Source organism: Scardinius erythrophthalmus (genome assembly GCF_964197995.2).
Source record: "Scardinius erythrophthalmus genome assembly, chromosome: 24".
Lineage (NCBI taxonomy): Eukaryota > Metazoa > Chordata > Actinopteri > Cypriniformes > Leuciscidae > Scardinius > Scardinius erythrophthalmus.
The window spans coordinates 22,962,642-22,981,105 of NC_138244.1; the positions used below are offsets into that span (position 1 = coordinate 22,962,642).

General features: G+C 36.9%; 1 protein-coding gene across 1 annotated transcript in view; it reads right to left on the reverse strand.

The window, feature by feature from the left end:
* The window catches only part of hrasa (HRas proto-oncogene, GTPase a), a 30,099-nt gene that overhangs the window by 2,489 nt on the left and 9,146 nt on the right, over nucleotides 1–18,464 (reverse strand). Inside the window, exons 2-5 of the mRNA XM_081355701.1 lie at nucleotides 14,681–14,822; nucleotides 11,634–11,812; nucleotides 2,307–2,466; nucleotides 218–342 (exon numbers count right to left, since the gene is read on the reverse strand). Of these exons, the coding sequence (XP_081211827.1) occupies nucleotides 223–342; nucleotides 2,307–2,466; nucleotides 11,634–11,812; nucleotides 14,681–14,791 (570 nt within the window). The 5' untranslated portion in view covers nucleotides 14,792–14,822 and the 3' untranslated portion in view covers nucleotides 218–222. The remainder of the gene's footprint in view (nucleotides 1–217; nucleotides 343–2,306; nucleotides 2,467–11,633; nucleotides 11,813–14,680; nucleotides 14,823–18,464) is intronic.

An 18,464-nucleotide genomic window follows, 5' to 3' on the forward strand; every position in this document is an offset into this window, starting at 1 on the left:
CTCGCTAGTGCTGGCATGCATGTCTAAGGTTGCCATCTCTTGATCAATGACCTTTCTAAGCAATTCTGTGATTATTTGCAGCTTATTTTGCGTGATCAGAGAGTAGTGAGTAATTTGAAGACCGAAACCAATGTGTTATGCAGTTGCTTCACTATCTTTTGCATGGTCTGTTTACTGTGTCTTAACATTAGGCATGTCATTATATGCGTTTAAGCACCTTAATCACGACACGACGCAGCGGCAGCTCATGCAGTCCTGTCCACTCTCATCCGGGGGGTTCAGCTTCCTCATTTTGTGTTGACGGATCTCTCGTACGAGCGTGTAAAACGCGTCCTCCACACCCTGCAGAGATGTACACTTACGATGAGAAAAGACAACCCTCAATGCTGAGGCTAACAAGAGATTTCAAGAGCAGTGATTGGTCAGAAACTTACACACATCTCAAAAATTAGTAACAAATGTGTGTGACAACGAAAATAATGACTAGATCTTAATAACTACATGGAAACACACAACTAGTAATGAAACCGTGACCCCTAGAGTAAAAGATGACAAAAGTGTGGTCTTGGTCTTTACCTTGCAGTTCTCGTCAGATTGGCGTAACACAAAGCAGCTGTGAGTCATTCCCTGCAGTGTTATACAACACATCCTGTGTGTGTGTGTGTGTGTGTGTGTGTGTGTGTGTGTGTGTGTGTGTAGGTGGCCATGAGGAGAATTACAGCATTAAATACTGCAAATCCAAAGAATCTCCCAGAACCATAAAACCCTTGAGACAAATTCTAGACACAGACACCAAAATATAGATCCATCGAAAATTCTGTCCTATTTTAAAGCTATAAATTGGAAAAACTTCAAAAAGATGCAATCAGCAGTGGGGTGTTTTCTATTTTGAGGCAAGGTTATTATATAAAACTAAAATTATATAAATGTTTTTACTTGAAATAAAATAAACGTTAACTGAAATAAAATAAAATACATCAAAAACCTTAAACTTGTTTTATTTCAGTTAGTTGCCAAAGCAAAATTTCTCATTTCCATTTAGTTTAACATGATGTACTAAAACACAACAACAAAAATACAGATTTATATAAACTCTATATGAAAACACACAAGAAAATTACTCAAATTTTAATTACTATCTTTTTATTCTTATTTTTAAATATATATTAATTTTATTCTACAGACATGTGATCATCTAAGGACCAAAAATGAAGGTGTGTGTGTGTGTGTGCATGTGTGTGCATGTGTGTGTGTGTGTGTGTGTGTGTGTGTGTGTGCGCGCATGTGTGTGTCTGTGTGTGTGTGTGTGTGTGTGTGTGTGTGTGTGTGTGCGTGAGTGTGTGTGTGTGTGTGTGTGTGTGTGTGTGTATGTGTGTGTGTAAAATCACATCCCTGATTATACAGTATACAGTGTTGGGTAAGTTACTCTAAAAAAGTAATTAATAACTAGCTACTAATTACATCTTCAACAGTGTAATTACATTACTGTACTATTTACTCCCTCTAAAAAGTATCAGATTACTTAGTAATAATTACGTTCTAAATCCCACATCAACCTCAACCAGTTGAACAATACAAGGACAGACACGAAACTGACCTTTTCATTCTTTCACACAAACAACATACAATTGCATAAATTATTCTCGAACTGAAAGTGTAAATGGAGAATGTTGCATTAAAAACAAACATTTTATCAATTTGATGTTAAATCCACTGTTGTATTTAATGCAATTACATCAGAAGTAACTGTAATTGAATTACAGAAAAATTAAGAGTAATCCCTTTACTTTACTTTTTTAAGGGAAAAGTAATGATATTACTAAGTAATTAATTACACTCATCACTGATTATATAATATAATTACTATTACATGATATTATTACTGAATATAATACTTTTATTTATTAATTATTCAATAATTATACCTTAATTAAGCAGGCCAACTTTTTTTAACAAATGTTAAAACTTTGTCTCAGACCTAGTTAATGTAGCTCATTTTGATGTGAATGACATTCATATTCATACACACATTCACACAAATGAATCACAATCAAACATAATCTGTGTGCACCATATCTGCACATGACATTTGTTAGATTTTCACTGAATAAGAATTTCAGTTTCAGTGTCTTCATTACACAAAGCTGTCACATAACTTCAGAAGACTTGGAATAAACTGGAAAACAATAGAAATTTGACATTGGACACAGTCTGACTGGATTTTGCTGCAAAAACAATGAATATGATTTTCTTTCAATCCTTTAGAAATGACTGAGAAAATGCTTTCATCCCTCCATCCGACTCACCTGTCTGGTTTTGGCCGAGGTCTCGATGAAAGGGATCCCGTAGCTGCGGGCGAGCTCCTGCGCTTGCCGTGTGTCCACTGTCCGAGTCGGGAGGTCGCACTTGTTCCCCACCAGCACCATGGGCACGTCATCGGAGTCCTTCACCCGTTTGATTTGTTCCCTGTGCACGAAGACAAAATGTCACAGTCAAGTACAACCTGCAGACTGTGAGCGGACATTTGATCGTGAACAAAATGTGGAGGAACTCGACTTAATTTCAACAATTAGCTAAGACACCTAGTGAATTCCCAAGATGGCTGACGACTAAATTGACTTACCTTTAACCCTTTAACTGTCACCCCTCTTTTTGGGCATAAACGTGAAAATGCACCATCCAAATTTAAATGGTTGCAATTCATGAATGCTTTGAAATACACTCTGCAGATTATTGGTGAAGTGAAAAGCACTGAAGCACTTTTTGAAGCAAAAAAAATGAAAGTGTAAAATCTTATTTTACACTTATCATCCGGCTCTTATCATCCGATAGTGGTTGTATCTCTCTATTAGTGTTACTCGATCTTAGTGCTGCATTTGATACCATCGACCACAACATTCTTTTGAATAGACTCGAAAATTATGTTGGCATTAGTGGAATTGCATTAGCATGGTTTAAATCATACTTATCTGACCCTTATCAGTTTGTAGCAGTAAATGAAGAGATGTCTCATCGATCACAAGTTCAGTATGGCGTACCACAAGGCTCAGTACTAGGATCGCTGCTGTTCACTCTGTACATGCTACCCTCGGGAGATATCATTAGGAAGCATGGAATTAGTTTTCACTGTTATGCTGATGATACGCAGCTGTATATTTCTTCACGCCCTGACGAAACTTACCAATTCACAAAATTAACAGAACGCATAGCTGATATAAAAAACTGGATGATTAGCAACTTCCTACTACTTAATTCTGAAAAAAAACAGAGATTCTAATGACTGGACAAAAAATGTCCTCACGTAATAATCTAGAATGCTGTCTAACACTTGATGGCTGCTCTGTCAAGTCTTCGTCGTCGGTTAGGAACCTGGGTGTGCTCTTTGATCTGTAAAACAGCATTCTTCCATCTTAAAAATATATCTAAATTACGACATATGCTTTCAATGACAAATGCGTAACAATTAGTTCATGCGTTCATGACATCAAGGCTAGATTATTGTAATGCTATTATGGGTGGTTGCCCTGCACGCATAATAAATAAATTACAGCTGGTCCAAAACACAGCAGCTCGAGTTCTTACCAGAACCAGGAAGTTCTCATCAGTTCTTGCTTTCCCTGGGAATCGAACCCATGACCTTAGCGTTGCAAGCACCAACGCTCTACTGTTTGAACTACAGGAAAGTATCAGTTTTAAAATCTGGCTGAATACTTACAAAGCACTAAATGGTTTAGCTCCCCAGTACTTGAGCGAGCTCTTAATGCATTATAGTCCTTCACGTCTATTGCAATCTCAAAATTCTGGCCAGTTGATAATACCTAGAATATCAAAATCGACTGCTGGCGGTAGATCCTTTTCCTATTTAGCACCAAAACTCTGGAACAGTCTTCCTAACATTGTCCGGGAAGCATAACACATTATAGACTTCTATAATTCAATGTTAGGCTGCATAGATTAGGTCAGCTGGAACCGGGAACACTCCCAATAAATCCTGATGTACTTGTTACATCATAAGAAGAATGGCGTCTACGTTAATAGTCTCACTGTTTATCCCGAGGTTTACCGCAGTCCGCTGGATCCAGGCTGTATCCAGATCTGATGAAGGACCTGCGCCTGGATAAAACATTGTCAAAATGATTCCGGTTCACATGGATATGCGGAAGCGACAAAAAATTCTGTATTATGAATTTAAGGCCAGACAAGTAATTTGGTGACGTCAGTTTTTAAAGAAAGACTACACACCGTCAGCGTTTTCACAGGTTTTTTAAGTTTATGCGGAGATGATAAAGTTTTTTTTTTTTTTTTTAAATAACCCTTGCACCTTGGAACCTATTTCAAGGTTTGCGTTCTCAAGCCACCAGGAACTGTTGTTGTGCGTAAGAGCGGCCGGAGCGCGTTAAGGGTTTTCTGCTAGAACGGTGTTGTGTTAATAACTTATGATCTTTGCAGAACAGAAGTGAATCAATCAAAACTAACTTTAGCTGGACAATAACTTTATTCTAGAGCTGCTGTAAAGCCAAAACAATCTCACCCTAGTGCAAAAAAAGTATACTTAATTGTATTTGAAGTATATATCCCCTTTTTCAATAGTACATTGCAAATATACTAACAAAAATTTTACAATCTTTAAATATATTAAAAGCATATTAGCATCATGCTTTTACCTATTTTAACAATACAGCTTTTAACACACTTTAAAATAATTGTACTTTCGTATATTTATTTTCCAAAAATATATTTTCTAAAAATATACTTGAATTGAAAATTCAGTTTATTTTTTAAATAAAAAATGTACAAATTTTAGGTATATTTGTGTGCTGGAAATGATCATTGTAACAATGCTTTGAAAGTGTATAATGTCAAAATACATTATAGTATACAATAGTATTTTGAACAAAGTATAGCTAAGTGTTATTTGTCTAATAATGTACATTTGTTATTGAAAACAAAGTATGCAATTTGTAGTACTTGGAATAAGCCAAAGGTATTAATGAGCCTATACTTTTTACTTAAACATATCACACCACGATAGTCTTGTGAGCAAGTGCGCCGACATGTGCTTCAGGAGACCTGAGTTCAAATCCTGGCTCGTGGACCTTTCCTGGTCCTGTTCCTCCTCTCTCTCCCTCTCTCTCCAACCTCACTTCCTGTCTGGCTATTGTCCTATCCTAATAAAAGCTGAAAATGCCAACAAAACAAAACAAATTACAAATAAAAAAATATATATAAATACACTTATTGCTTGTACTGTATGTTTCAAAGACACTCGTAATGAATTTGTAATGTACTTGTTGTAACACAAATAAAGTACACTTTAATATCACTAATCAAGCATGTAATTAGTCCCTACACGGGCATATACTTAAAGTATACTAAGTATACTTGAAGTAGGTCCAATTTAGTACACAAAAGTACACTAAATAGCCTACACTTAGTTATGCTTTACTACAATTTAATTACAACTAAAATATACTTATTTTTAGAAATTAGTTGTTTCAAAATAGCACACTTCTAATCATTAACACACTTGAAGTATACTGATAATTAGTCTGGCTGCAAGTATACTTTTTTGATCATAGGTAACTAAACCTATGCGCGTGAACTCGGCAATCGACTACTTTGGACTTCAACCGAAAAACAGGATGTAAACAGGTATTTGCGCTGGCTTAAATAACATCATTTTTATACATATCTTTCACATCTACTGCAGTCAGATCCACTCGTGTTCACTCAGAAGGAATCACTCACATTTTCTGTGCACTTGTAATGACACATCAAGGATGTTAACAGCCTAAAAGCAGGTTTAGTACTTGCCCTATTGAAGTCAACAGGGTGCAAATTTTAAAAATAGAATAACTCGGTGTAGGCAACACCGATTTTTGTCGTTGTTCTCTGTATTGACAGCACTCCAAATGTACAAAAAAATGAGCTCAATGTTAAAATTGACCGGAGTTCTCCTTTAATTTCCTATTATCACTGTTAAAGCTGCTTTGAATCAATCTATATTGTTAAACGCGCTAAATAAATGAAGGTGACTTGACCAGACCATTTTTCCCGTCGTTAAACTAGCAAAAGTGGATTCGGACTAAGTGCACTTGCACCATGCTCTTTAGACCATGAGCTTAGATGGTTAAATAGGGCCCGATATGTGTTTTGTCTAAATTAGAAACATTTTGATTATAAAATGGGGAGGAGCTCGCTAATAGGTTTTAAGTATCGTTTCCATGGTACCGCAATGTTCGATTTGAAAAAGTTTTTTTAAGCTTTCGCAATTCGCATGATACCCAATTTATAATGATTACTAAAATAACGCTGACAGTTAAGGGCCTTTGGTACTGTGTTGTTAGCATAGAAACATGCTAACATAAAACTCGATTCAAATCAACTCTGAGTCGAGTCTTCCATGCATTATGTAGTTTCATGATGGTCAGAGGCGACCCAAGCCAGCCAATTGCCTGGGGCCCCGCATTTTAAGGGGGCCCCCGAGGGCTGATCATTCAAACAATCAGGAATTTTAATATAAAGACGCAGCAACATCCCCCTTAGTGGGACCCCTTTCTCATTACGCTGGTTATGCTTTTACCGCCTCGCCTCAGCCGCCTTTTTGAAACTGGCGCAGCGCTTACTCGCGGTAGGTGTGATTTGTTAAACATCAAAATGACTTATCCGTCTGGCACGGCCGCTCAAACTTTAACCTAGATAAATGTTTGCGATTATTAGGTGCATATCCAAGTGTTTGTGCGGAGTGTGGAGTGCATGACACGGAGGCGCCGACACGATTACTTGCATTTTCCTATAAACAGTGGAAACAACTTAAAATACTCCATCATTTCTGGCCATACAGAAAAGAATAATGTATCAGTCGCAACTACTTTTATTTCTGTAAACTCACAATAACAAGAAAACGTTGTGCTTTCGTAAAAAAAAAAAAAAAAATCAGGGTACAATTGACTACTTTCATGGTCTCCGTGAACTGGAGCGCGTCTCAAAAATAAACAGAAACATAGCGTAGGCTATACTAGCCTCACATACATGAGAAATATATCTATATAAAGCTTGATATGTCCACTTAACGAAAACATTCGAATCGAAAGCAAATATCATCTGATTATGTAATCCGTATGAAAGATGCATTTCTCTCTAAAGGCGCATCCACTTTACAGCGGAGATGTATGGAAATATGTTTGCAGCCGACACTGATTTAGAAAACACTAGTTTATTAATAAACAATTAAAATGGCTCGTTATTTTTAAGACATATTTATTATCATTAGCCTGCTTTTGCGGCAAGATTTATGCATGCGCTTGAGTGCAGAATAGGCTATATTCCTTTTAAGCAGAGTATTTAAGCAGAAATTAATATAAACATGCGATTACTCGACCAGAAAAATCTTTAGTCTATGGCAACTCTAATCAATACATTTACTATAGTTGCCCGTATACCTGCATTATATGACTGACAGACAAGAACGGTTTGGCCTAAAAATATCAAAATTGAAACTACTGCGGAAAAAAAGACACCTACATCTTGGATGCCCTTGAGGTAAGCTAAAACATACCAAAATTTTATTTCAAAGTGAACTATCCCTTTAATTAATAATAAGTATCCCGCTCTTTACGTTAAATTTGTTGAGTTAATAATTAGTTAAAACTAATAAAATAATAAAACAAAGATTAAATTAAGATGCTAACTATATATTTCTATTTAGCACTGCTTGTTCCACCACGCAAATTACTGATTTTACGGTGAAAATCTGTTACACATTTGAAGATTTACTGTATCTTGAAGATTGTTGTATTGTATTGTATCTTCTGTTATAAAGATTGACATTTCGTTAATAAAAAAAAATAATCACATAATGTAAAAATGAAACAACTTATGTTCTGTTAGATGTTCTGTGTTTGGACTTCTTTTTGAATTTTGTATAATAATATCTCTAGGTAACGATGATATATTAACAAAAAAAATCGTATATATTATATATAAAACATATTTAAAATACATATAAAAAAGGGCCTCATTGATTAATTTTGCTTGGGACCTCCACTCAGTGTTGGTTCGCCTCTGATGATGGTTAGTTTGCTGTCTTTCTGTAAAGTTTAGCGCTAGCAACGCCAAACTCATAGGTTCGAATGCCAAGAAATTCATAAACTGGTCAAACATTTTTAAGTCACAAATTGTCTGATAACTGCATTAATGTAATGTGAAATGTAAATCTAGGCAACAGACAGCAATATAATATACCATACAGATATATTAAGACTAACCTGTATAGAATAACCTACAAGTTTTCAAGCCAAATGTGAATAAAGTATAATGCAAACTGAATATTGTATGTACACAACTGCCATCTGAGGCTGATATTAAACAGTGCATAACTATTACCCATGTTGTACTGTACTTCTTACATTAAAAACCCATTATCTAGACCCCATTATTCACAAACAACAATCTGATTGATATAATACAGTTATCCTCCTTTTCTCTTCTCCTTTCATGTCCTTGAAAGCTCTCTCTCTCTCTCTCCTTTAGTCTAATTGAGTTGGGATCGATTTCACTGGCACTGCACTATAATACTCCCATCTCACTTTCTGCTGTCCTTTTTAAGCACAACTACTGAATATTACACAACGAATCCTCAGTCAAAGATCCAATTTGAGGATCCGACTGTGTAATCCATGTTGCGTTTCTGTTGTGACGTCAAGCAAGCTGATAAATAACAATAAGAGGTGATATTAGTGTGAATCAGAGGCAATGCCAACGTGATTACGGAGGTCACAGGGTTGATGGTCTCACATAAGGGAGCAATATGCTACTTTGTGCTATTGCAGTTTAACACATCGGCTTTTTTGTACACGCCAGTTCACATTTCACCTCCACAAAAGATAATAAATAATAAATTATATTTTAAATTATAGACATATTTAAAAGTAACATATAAATTATACAATTACAGAAATTAAATACATAATTAAATATAATAAAATTTCGAACACCCGTATACGTAAAAAATATATACATCAATAATTAATCAAACTTACAGGTTGTAAATTTGAGGAGCAAGTTGGTCCAAATAAAAATCCTATCCCAATATTGCAAAACTTTTGCTATATTTTCTAAATGTCGATAAAAAACTATTGCGAAATGACGACGTTTCCATTAACCGATGTTATGCGACCGAACCGTAATTTTTTCCTCTCGCAATAAATCCTTTCAAAACGGATGTTTACGTATCGAAGCCAACGCATTTGGTATCTGCTTTGAGGTCTTGATTGTGCCATTTCTTAGTGGTTTAGAATCCAGTATTCCCGTGAATCTTTTGTCTTTTATGAGTTTAATAAAGAACTTTGTCTCGTCTTCTGTCCAAACATACGTCAGGTGACCTGTAAATGTGCAAAAACTGTTTCCATTGCAGTTTTGCCAAATATTCCTTTTCTAAACTGCCTGAAAAAACACCTCATGCGAGCGTAAATACTTTTTTGCGATATATGGGAGTTTCTGCGAAATTTACGTTTTTCTATTGGGCGTATTTCTTATTCGCAATTTCAATTTGCGCAATTTGAAGGGTAATGGAAACGCAGCTACTGACTCTTCCCATCATCATCCTTTGGAAGTGTTTACAAAGAGAATTTGCTTTAGCAGAGCAGAAACCAGTGTCTTCTTGACATGTACACACCATGAACCAGCTACAGCGTTTAAGGGCGGGTCAAAGTAGATGTTGTTCGTGTGCAGCCAATGAAGATCATAGCACGGACATTATGCAAATGTGTTACTGCGTTATGAATGCAGGTCACGGAAGTGAGACTGGAATTCCTGACGATTTTCTTTTTGGAGACAAAAACGTTATTTATCGTGCACTTTCGACAATTTTGCAGACTGTTTACATTCACAGACAGCTATATTACACTGCATGAGAATATTCGAAAAACCATAATAGGGGCACTTCAGACAGACTGCATGATATTCACCCACTTCAGGGGTCATATAATAAATAATTTGAGTCAAATAAATAAATAAACAAAATATTTTTAATGTACAATGTAGACAAACAGACTATTTGTTAAGGTGCATTCACATTTACTATTGTTCAGAGAATTTGTTTGAACAAAATACAGTCATTTCAATAGGAAGAATAATAAGATACACAATATATATAAAGGCTAATGTTTTATGTATTTGAGGAGAAAACTGTCTCAGTCTAGCATTTGCCGTCAAGTCATAGCCAATCCTGTCTTAAATAGCTGGTGCGCAGCACACAAGAGGTTATAAAGGTTATAAACCCTGCCCTCTCCATGTAATCAAATGGGACGTGAGCCAAACTAAAAAATCTGATTACACTTCAAACAGAATAGTTTCTGTCATTTTTAGGTAGTTCTTATCATGCATACATATGTTCAAGTGTTAGTTTTTCCAATAAGTTTGGTTTCAGTTAGTTATTTCATGATATGAAAACGGAGTGTAGCCTCATGATTGACAGCTGTGCTTGCGAATGAGTCTGCGGGAGCGGGAGTGTGGGCGGGACCTTGATAAATATAGCAACAGTAAACCTTATAACCTATAAACTTATAAATTTAAGTCATTCACTGGTCAAAAACTTGTAACTCAATTTGAGCTTGCTTTTGCTCAAATGTTAAAAATATAATGACACATGCGAGTGCCATATATAAAGCCACAATACCAACTTTGACAACACAGTGTTTAATTATTTAAAAAAAATAGTGTTTTTTCCATTTCCTGAAAAGTAGCGCTTTTGGACATACAAGGTTTTCTCCTGACAGCAACGACACAGAAGTCTTAAAGGTAATTTAAACCACCAGCCTAATCCAATTTCATCATTGTTTTCACCAAAAATTTCTTCTGATACATATATTTTTTGTTTTTAAAATAAGATGGAAGAAATATGACTTTGAGGACATATTCCCAAGGGTAAAAAACTGAAGATCAAACTGTCAGGCCAAAACAAAAACACACACACACACACACACACACACACACACACACACACACACACACACACACACACACACACACACACACACACACACACACACATTTCATTAATGTAACATTCTAAAAAAACACACAATTTATTGAGTTTTGAAAATTTTAACAATTTTTTTTAAATTTTAACTAAAATATGCTTGTTTTATTTATAAGGGTTGGCATGGGCTTGCCCCACCTCTGTTAAATGAATTTATAAAACAGGACAGATTGTGGTATTGGTACCAGGTCTATCATTAGAGGGGATTGCGAGGTGCCGTATAGAAGAACATCTTTTTTTTGTCAGAAAGTGTTATCTGTAATAGGGAGCAAATACTGGAATAGTTTACCACAGTCAATAAGACAAAGTCCTTCTTATCACACTTCTAAATATCATCTGAAAAAGTGGCTTATGACGAATCAGTTGTGTAAACATTTTAATTAGAAATTTTAATAATGTGTTTGGGGTATTTGTCTCTTTGTAGTGTTGTGTGTATAGTTGAGGATTTGTTCTTGTGTATACCTGCCTAGGGACTGCGGATGTAAATTAGCAATGTTGCTATAATCCGGCTTTTTTACATTTTGTATTTTATACTAAATGTTCATTAACGGGCTTTGTCCCTATCAAATAAATAAACAAAACAAACACACACCTGTACTGATGAATGTCCTCAAAGGACTTGGTGTTATTGATGGCAAAGACACAAAGGAATCCCTCTCCTGTCCTCATGTACTGGTCCCTCATGGCGCTGTACTCCTCCTGACCTGCAGTGTCCAAGATGTCCAGAAGACACGTCTCCCCGTCAATCACCACCTGCTTCCTGTAGGAGTCCTGCACAGAGACACCCAGACACATCAACACCCAACTCACATTTGTGTTCCTCAATAAGACAGATAACCTAGAGTCTTTTCTTACTAAAGAGCCAAAAATATTTAGTTATTTCACAGCCATGAACTTGATTTGAGGTCTTTAAATTACTTTTCTAAAAATGTGCCCAATAAAGAATTTTGGGAGGAAACTATAAGGATTGAAACACCAAACGGACTGTGGAGATGTGTCCAGTCAGACACAAAAGCTTGCGTGTCTGTGCTCATGTGTGTTAGCAATTTCAGCCATAAAAAGGACATTGTTTGTCCAGAGACGGGTGTGGCGGGAAAACAGAGCAGAGAGAGAGAGAAAGAGGGACATGTAGAAGCACGTACACACACACACACACACACACACACATCCCTCACGCTGGAAGCAAACGCAGACCGAGGGGAAACTCCTGGGGTTTATTTGACACTGGGTGTGCAGAGGAAAAGAGAGAGTGAGTGAATGGAAGGGTCAGATTGTAGTGGTTGCTCAACGCTGATGTGATATCTAGCGAACTGACGGACAATAATAAAGCATAACATACAGTACAAGAGATTGATTTGTTATTGTTAACTGAAAGTATTAAAAATAATTTTTAGCATAAGAAATAAACCTAAATTAAATAAATATGTAAATATTAGATAAACAAAAAGTAGAATGTTGCCTCAGCAATTAACAGAAATAAATAAGTTTAGGTGGAAATAATAAAATTACGAAAACTTAAAAAAAATATATATATTAAAGCTATAAATATAAAATAAATATAAAAAAAATGACAAAACAAACAATAAGAACATAACAAACTTACTAAACTTAAACTAAAATTAAAATGAAATTAGACCTAAATTAAATAAATATGTAAATATTAGATAAACAAAAAGTAGAATGTTGCCTCAGCAATTAACAGAAATAAATAAGTTTAGGTGGAAATAATAAAATTACGAAAACTTAAAAAAATATATATATATTAAAGCTATAAATATAAAATAAATATAAAAAAAATGACAAAACAAACAATAAGAACATAACAAACTTACTAAACTTAAACTAAAATTAAAATGAAATTAGTATATACTATAATAGTACACTGCCCGGCCAAATAAAAAAAAAGTCACTGTTTGGATTTAAATAGGCAAATGCTTAAGAGTCTATGATTGGATCATTATTGCAGTGATTATTGTGTTTCTAGCTTAGAAACAGTACTTACAGTTAGTACCCTAACTGATGAAGTGTGTAGCTTTTCATTTCTTGAACATCCATGTAGGATTACACATCATGGCCATATTCCAGGATGACAATGTCAAAATTCATCAGGATCAGATTGTGAAAGAATGGTTGGGAGGAGCATGAAGAATCATTTTCACACATGAATTGGCTTTGGGTTGTCTTTGAGATGAGCCATCTACGGGGCACTTCTAAATACTTACAAATGTTGGTGTCAAGCCAAGCAAATGTTGATTCAGGTTTTATTACAGACAGGTTTTTGTTCGTTTGGTTTTACACCTGGTAATTCCCCGGAGGTTTGCTGTTTTGCATGGTTAATATTTTGCTTGTTTTAACAACTAACTTTCATCTTAACACTACATCATACAGTGATGTGAAATGCACAGGCAAATGATTTATGTATGCAATTTCCCATGAAATCCAGCCCAACCGCTCTAAAATATAAATCATTACGGTTTTTCAAAGTGTATCTGAGTAAAGTAAAGACATGGGGCCCTATTTTAAGGATCTAAGCGCATGGTCTAAAGTGCACGGTACAAGTGCACTCAGGGCGTGTCCGAATCCACTTTTGCTAGTTTAAAAACGGGAAAAATGGTTGGCGCGCCCGGCACATGGTCTAAAAGGGTTGTCCCTATTCTCTTACTGAGTAATGGTTGTGTTTTGGGCTTTACGTGCAATAAACCAATCAGAGTCTCATCTCCCATTCCCTTTAAAAGCCAGTTGCGCTCCCACCATGGCAGATTCGCTATTTAGGCTACATGGTGGAATTTGCAAACGGAAAAACTGAACGCTTCTCCAGAGAGGAACCGGATCCTTTCGTGCGCAAGGTTAAAGCGGCCAAGCAGACCATCTACGGGACAAGCTGGATTCCACCATATCTTTATGTACACAATATTAATATTTTACATTGTAATCCTTTATTTTTTATTTGCCATGTTTGTGTGCTGCTGCGCATTGTGTGTGTAATGAGCAGTGTAAGCATGTTGTGTAAATAACAAAAAATTGTTGCGCCATTGACTTTAGACCAGGTTTTTGTTGGTCAATGTCTCAGTCTATTTCAGTTGCCTCAAAATAGCAACGCGCCTGAACACACCCTGTATTCAGACCAGCAGCCCATGGACGCACAGATGGGTGCAAATTCATTTGCTATTTAAACAACGTGGCGCAGGACGTTAAAATGATAATTGCGTCGGGCTGAAACTAGCAAAAAACACTTGGGCCGCGCTTGGCGCTGCATTGCGCCGGGTGTAAGATAGGGCCCATGGTTTGGAAGATGGATTCTTTTTGCACTCTCTCGTTCTCTCATCAATATAAAGAGTTACATAGTGTAGCATTACTTAATTAACTGAATTATCTTAACAGCTTCAGCTGACGGGGTTAAAACAGATATATTATTGATAATGTGCTAATATGAGTCACAACGACCTGACGATTTTAGATTATGTGTATCAGCATCCTTATATATATTATTTATACAGATGATATTGTACATCACTAGCTGAGATCACTGAATGTATGCACACACAGACACACACACACACACACACACACACACACACACACACACACACACACACACACACACACACACACACACACACACACACACACACACGTTACCTCTATAGTAGGGTCGTATTCATCCACAAAGTGGTTCTGGATGAGTTGGATGGTGAGAGCGCTCTTGCCCACGCCTCCAGCACCCACCACCACCAGTTTATATTCAGTCATTCCTTCACGCCTCTTCAACCTCTCACCACACCTGAGGAGAAACCAGCAAAACCATCAATACAAACAAACCTCCCACTGCTTCCATGTTCAGTGATGTTTCAAATCTATATAAGATTGTGCTATATAAATACATGTGACTTGGCTTGACTAAATATTTGTTGGAGAAGCAGTGCTTTTTTTAAATTAGCATAAAAGAAGTCCAAAGTCTTATTGTCCGACTTCCAAATCGCTGACTATTTAAGTCTGCAAATTATTACAAGATGTTGCACCTTGCCTATTTCTTTAGCTATTCATCTATGTAAACGCCCAGGCACACCAAACCAAGTAACCAACATCAAAGAACTTGCTGTTGCCTCATGTTACCTGAGTCTGGGCCAAAAAGTTGCACTTGAACACACCACAAATACTACAGTCAACCGCCAACTAGAGTGTGTGTTCTACACCTGCATGAGGGGGAAGTAAATCTCCATTCCAGCAGGTGAAAGTAGTCTACACGCGAGTCATTTAAAAGAGGAAAACAGGAAGAGATTGCCGATATACAAACCGTAAAAAAAACAGCATTTCATCATTCACTTTCTTTCATTCACTTTCATTTTTTATCTTGTACACTGGTTCGCTAAGCTGAACAGCCAATCTGGGGTGCGTTTTGATGATTTAAAGGGATGGTTCGGAGTAAAATCAACCTAGGGTCCTTTGCACCATGACCGCGACCATGACTATTTTTCCGAAGTGTTGACAACTTAGTGTTAACTAATAATTGTTGCAAACTGGTACTACCAACAAAATATTAGTGTATTCCTGGAACTGGGCATCGTTACCCGCGGTTACGAGTCATCCAGAAATATTTGTAATGATATTCGGGTCGCGGTCGGTCGGGTCGTTTGAAATAAAGATGCCAATTAAACCTTTGTAATTTATATAGTACTAGACACAATTTTCTATGAAATACATAGGCCTACACTTTATTGGCTGAATAACTGGCAAGAAGTACGATGATGCACGAGCTCAGTCTGCAGGTAGAGATGGAGGCGGCAAGAGACAAGGTGAAGACTGAGGAGTGGAAGCTCCGCAAATACACAAATAGAAAGAGCAAAGTGTGGGAGACATTTGCCGAAATAATGAAAGATGATGACCAAAGTGCTGGCTTTGTCATACTTGCGATGCTATTTACACATTTGATAGCCACAAAACTGGCACGACCAACCAGGAACAGCGCCAGGATTCCAGTTTTGGGTGGGCCAGACCAATTGTGGGTGGGCCTTAAATTAAAAACGTTAAAAAAAAATTTTTTTAAATAAAAACGTTATCCAATCACTGCTTAACCTAATAAAAAAATATTGACTAATATAGCCTACTGTTATATTATATGTGCGTATACATAATATAGATTTAAATATCTTGATGCTCTTTAAATATTTTGTTGCATTGTTAAAAGTTTCGGTGCATAGGACGGACCTATCCGCGATAGCTCTCCATGGTTCTGACCAAAGAAGAGGCTTTGGAATCTCCATTACGCATCATACGCATCATACCTGGGCTGCATTTTCCAATAACATTGTCTCTTAGCGCGCTACGAAGACTCTTAAGGTATAACTTAACTAAAGGTATACTACCACTAAAGGTATATCATTGCTAGGCGTCTTCAGGGCTATCATCCACTCGCGAAGCAGAGGCGCTGGCGCCCTCCTAGCAATGGCGCTGTTTTTGGTAAAACATGATTTTGACGACTTCATTAAGTTTTGTTTTATAGAAAACTCTTTTTAAAAGATTTTCGTTTTGCATAAATTGTATCTTAATTTTGATCAATGTTTTATCAATCAATTGCCCGTATTTCATGAATAAGAAGCAAATATATAGCAGACAATGTAGGCTAATATAAGGCGCCGGCACGATCACTTGCATTGCTTGTGCCTCACAGTTTTGAGAAATATAGGCATATATTACAGGAAGCTTGAAATGTCTACTTTTAAACGAAAATATTCAAACCAAAAAAATTGGCTACTCTCTGATTATGTAATCCATATGAAATGTGCATTTCTCTCTGGCGTTCATGGCGAGTCCGCATCTTCAACTTCATCTTTGCATGCAGCGACACAGAAAACACCAGTTTATTACTAAACAATTAAATGTCTCCTTGCTAATTTAGCACATTCATAATCATGACTTTAACCGGTTCTTTGTTGCAAGCTTTATGCTGCGGTCATAACGCTTATCCTGTAGGCTATAGCCTATTTAAGTAGGCTAATTATATTAATATAAAGGGGTAATTTGTCCACGAATGGCTAGTCTACTAGACTACTAGTCGACTAGAAAAAAAAAATTAGTCGGAGGCAGCCCTTTATTCCACATATTTTCGAACCAGCAGGCCATTCTGGGTTGAGCAAGCGACCCTGCGGAATGATAGCCTGACTTCGTCATACTCATATTCTAGTCAGAATGTGAGTCTGATACTGCTCCATAGAGATTTGATTATGGGGCGTGTCTCAACCGAACCAGGAAAAAAAAAACTCTGCACTCAATTGGATAGACCTACAACCAATCAGAGCAACGGAGTAAATGACACGTTCTTCATTCATATTTTCAACCAACAAAATGTCGCGGCTCTCTGTTCCTCTTTTAAAATGAATGCACTGTGGATATCTTCTATAACAGACGCGATGGCGGAATCTACACATGATGTTTCATAGACAAAGTTCGGGAGGAGCACGTACAAATAATCAATCCAATATCAACTTGTCATCAAACAATACCATTTCTAACGTTACCCTATCTATCAGCATGAGGAAGCATATTCACTCTGTCATCTTACCTAACACTCCTTGACAGTTTTTCAGCATCCCTCCACCACCCCGAATCCTCACTCTTGTCTTGTTCTCTCACAACCAGGAATACGGGGGGGAGTATGGCTACCGAGCCCACAGCCCTCTCCTCGGACAGCACGTCATATACGCATTTATTCTATCGACTTATTTGTGTGAAATCTTATATAGCCTACGCATTTATTCTATCTGACTTATTTGTAAATGTGAACTCGTGAAATCTCAATTCTCCAGCTGCAGTCGTCTTTGTTGTAAACTAATTCAAATCAAGCGCTCTTTGGTGACGTGGATGATTACGTTACCGTTTCTCATCTGTCCATCATCGTATAAAGCCCGCCCTGACAATTTGATTGGTCCGAACAATTTTTGTTCGGGCATAATAGCTCCTCAACGGAGCGAGTCCAGACCGAACTTCCCGACCAAAAAATGTTGTGGGCGGGGTTCGGGCTGGCACCCAGGCTAGCGGAATGAGTGAGCGGAGCGGAATATTCAGCAATGCGCTCTCCGGTCACGAGCTCTGATCGGAACAAACCCGAACCTCACTGTCTGCTGAACTTGCGCAGAAACATCAACATAGACATAGCCACCTTTTTAAAATTGTTTTTAAAACTAAACATTTAGACTATTTTAGTACAAATTATGAGCTTATTGACGATTTTTTTATAATTCTTGACAAAATTAGAATATAAAAAAAATTCCAATGACGCTACGATGAGCATTTACTACTTTTAAAAAATGCGGGTCAGGAAGCGGGTCGGGTACAATATTTTCTTTTTCTTTTTTTGCGGTCCGAGTTGCGGGCGGGTTAGTTGAAAACGTCAGTCGGGTGCGGGTTGTTTACACATTGACCCGCG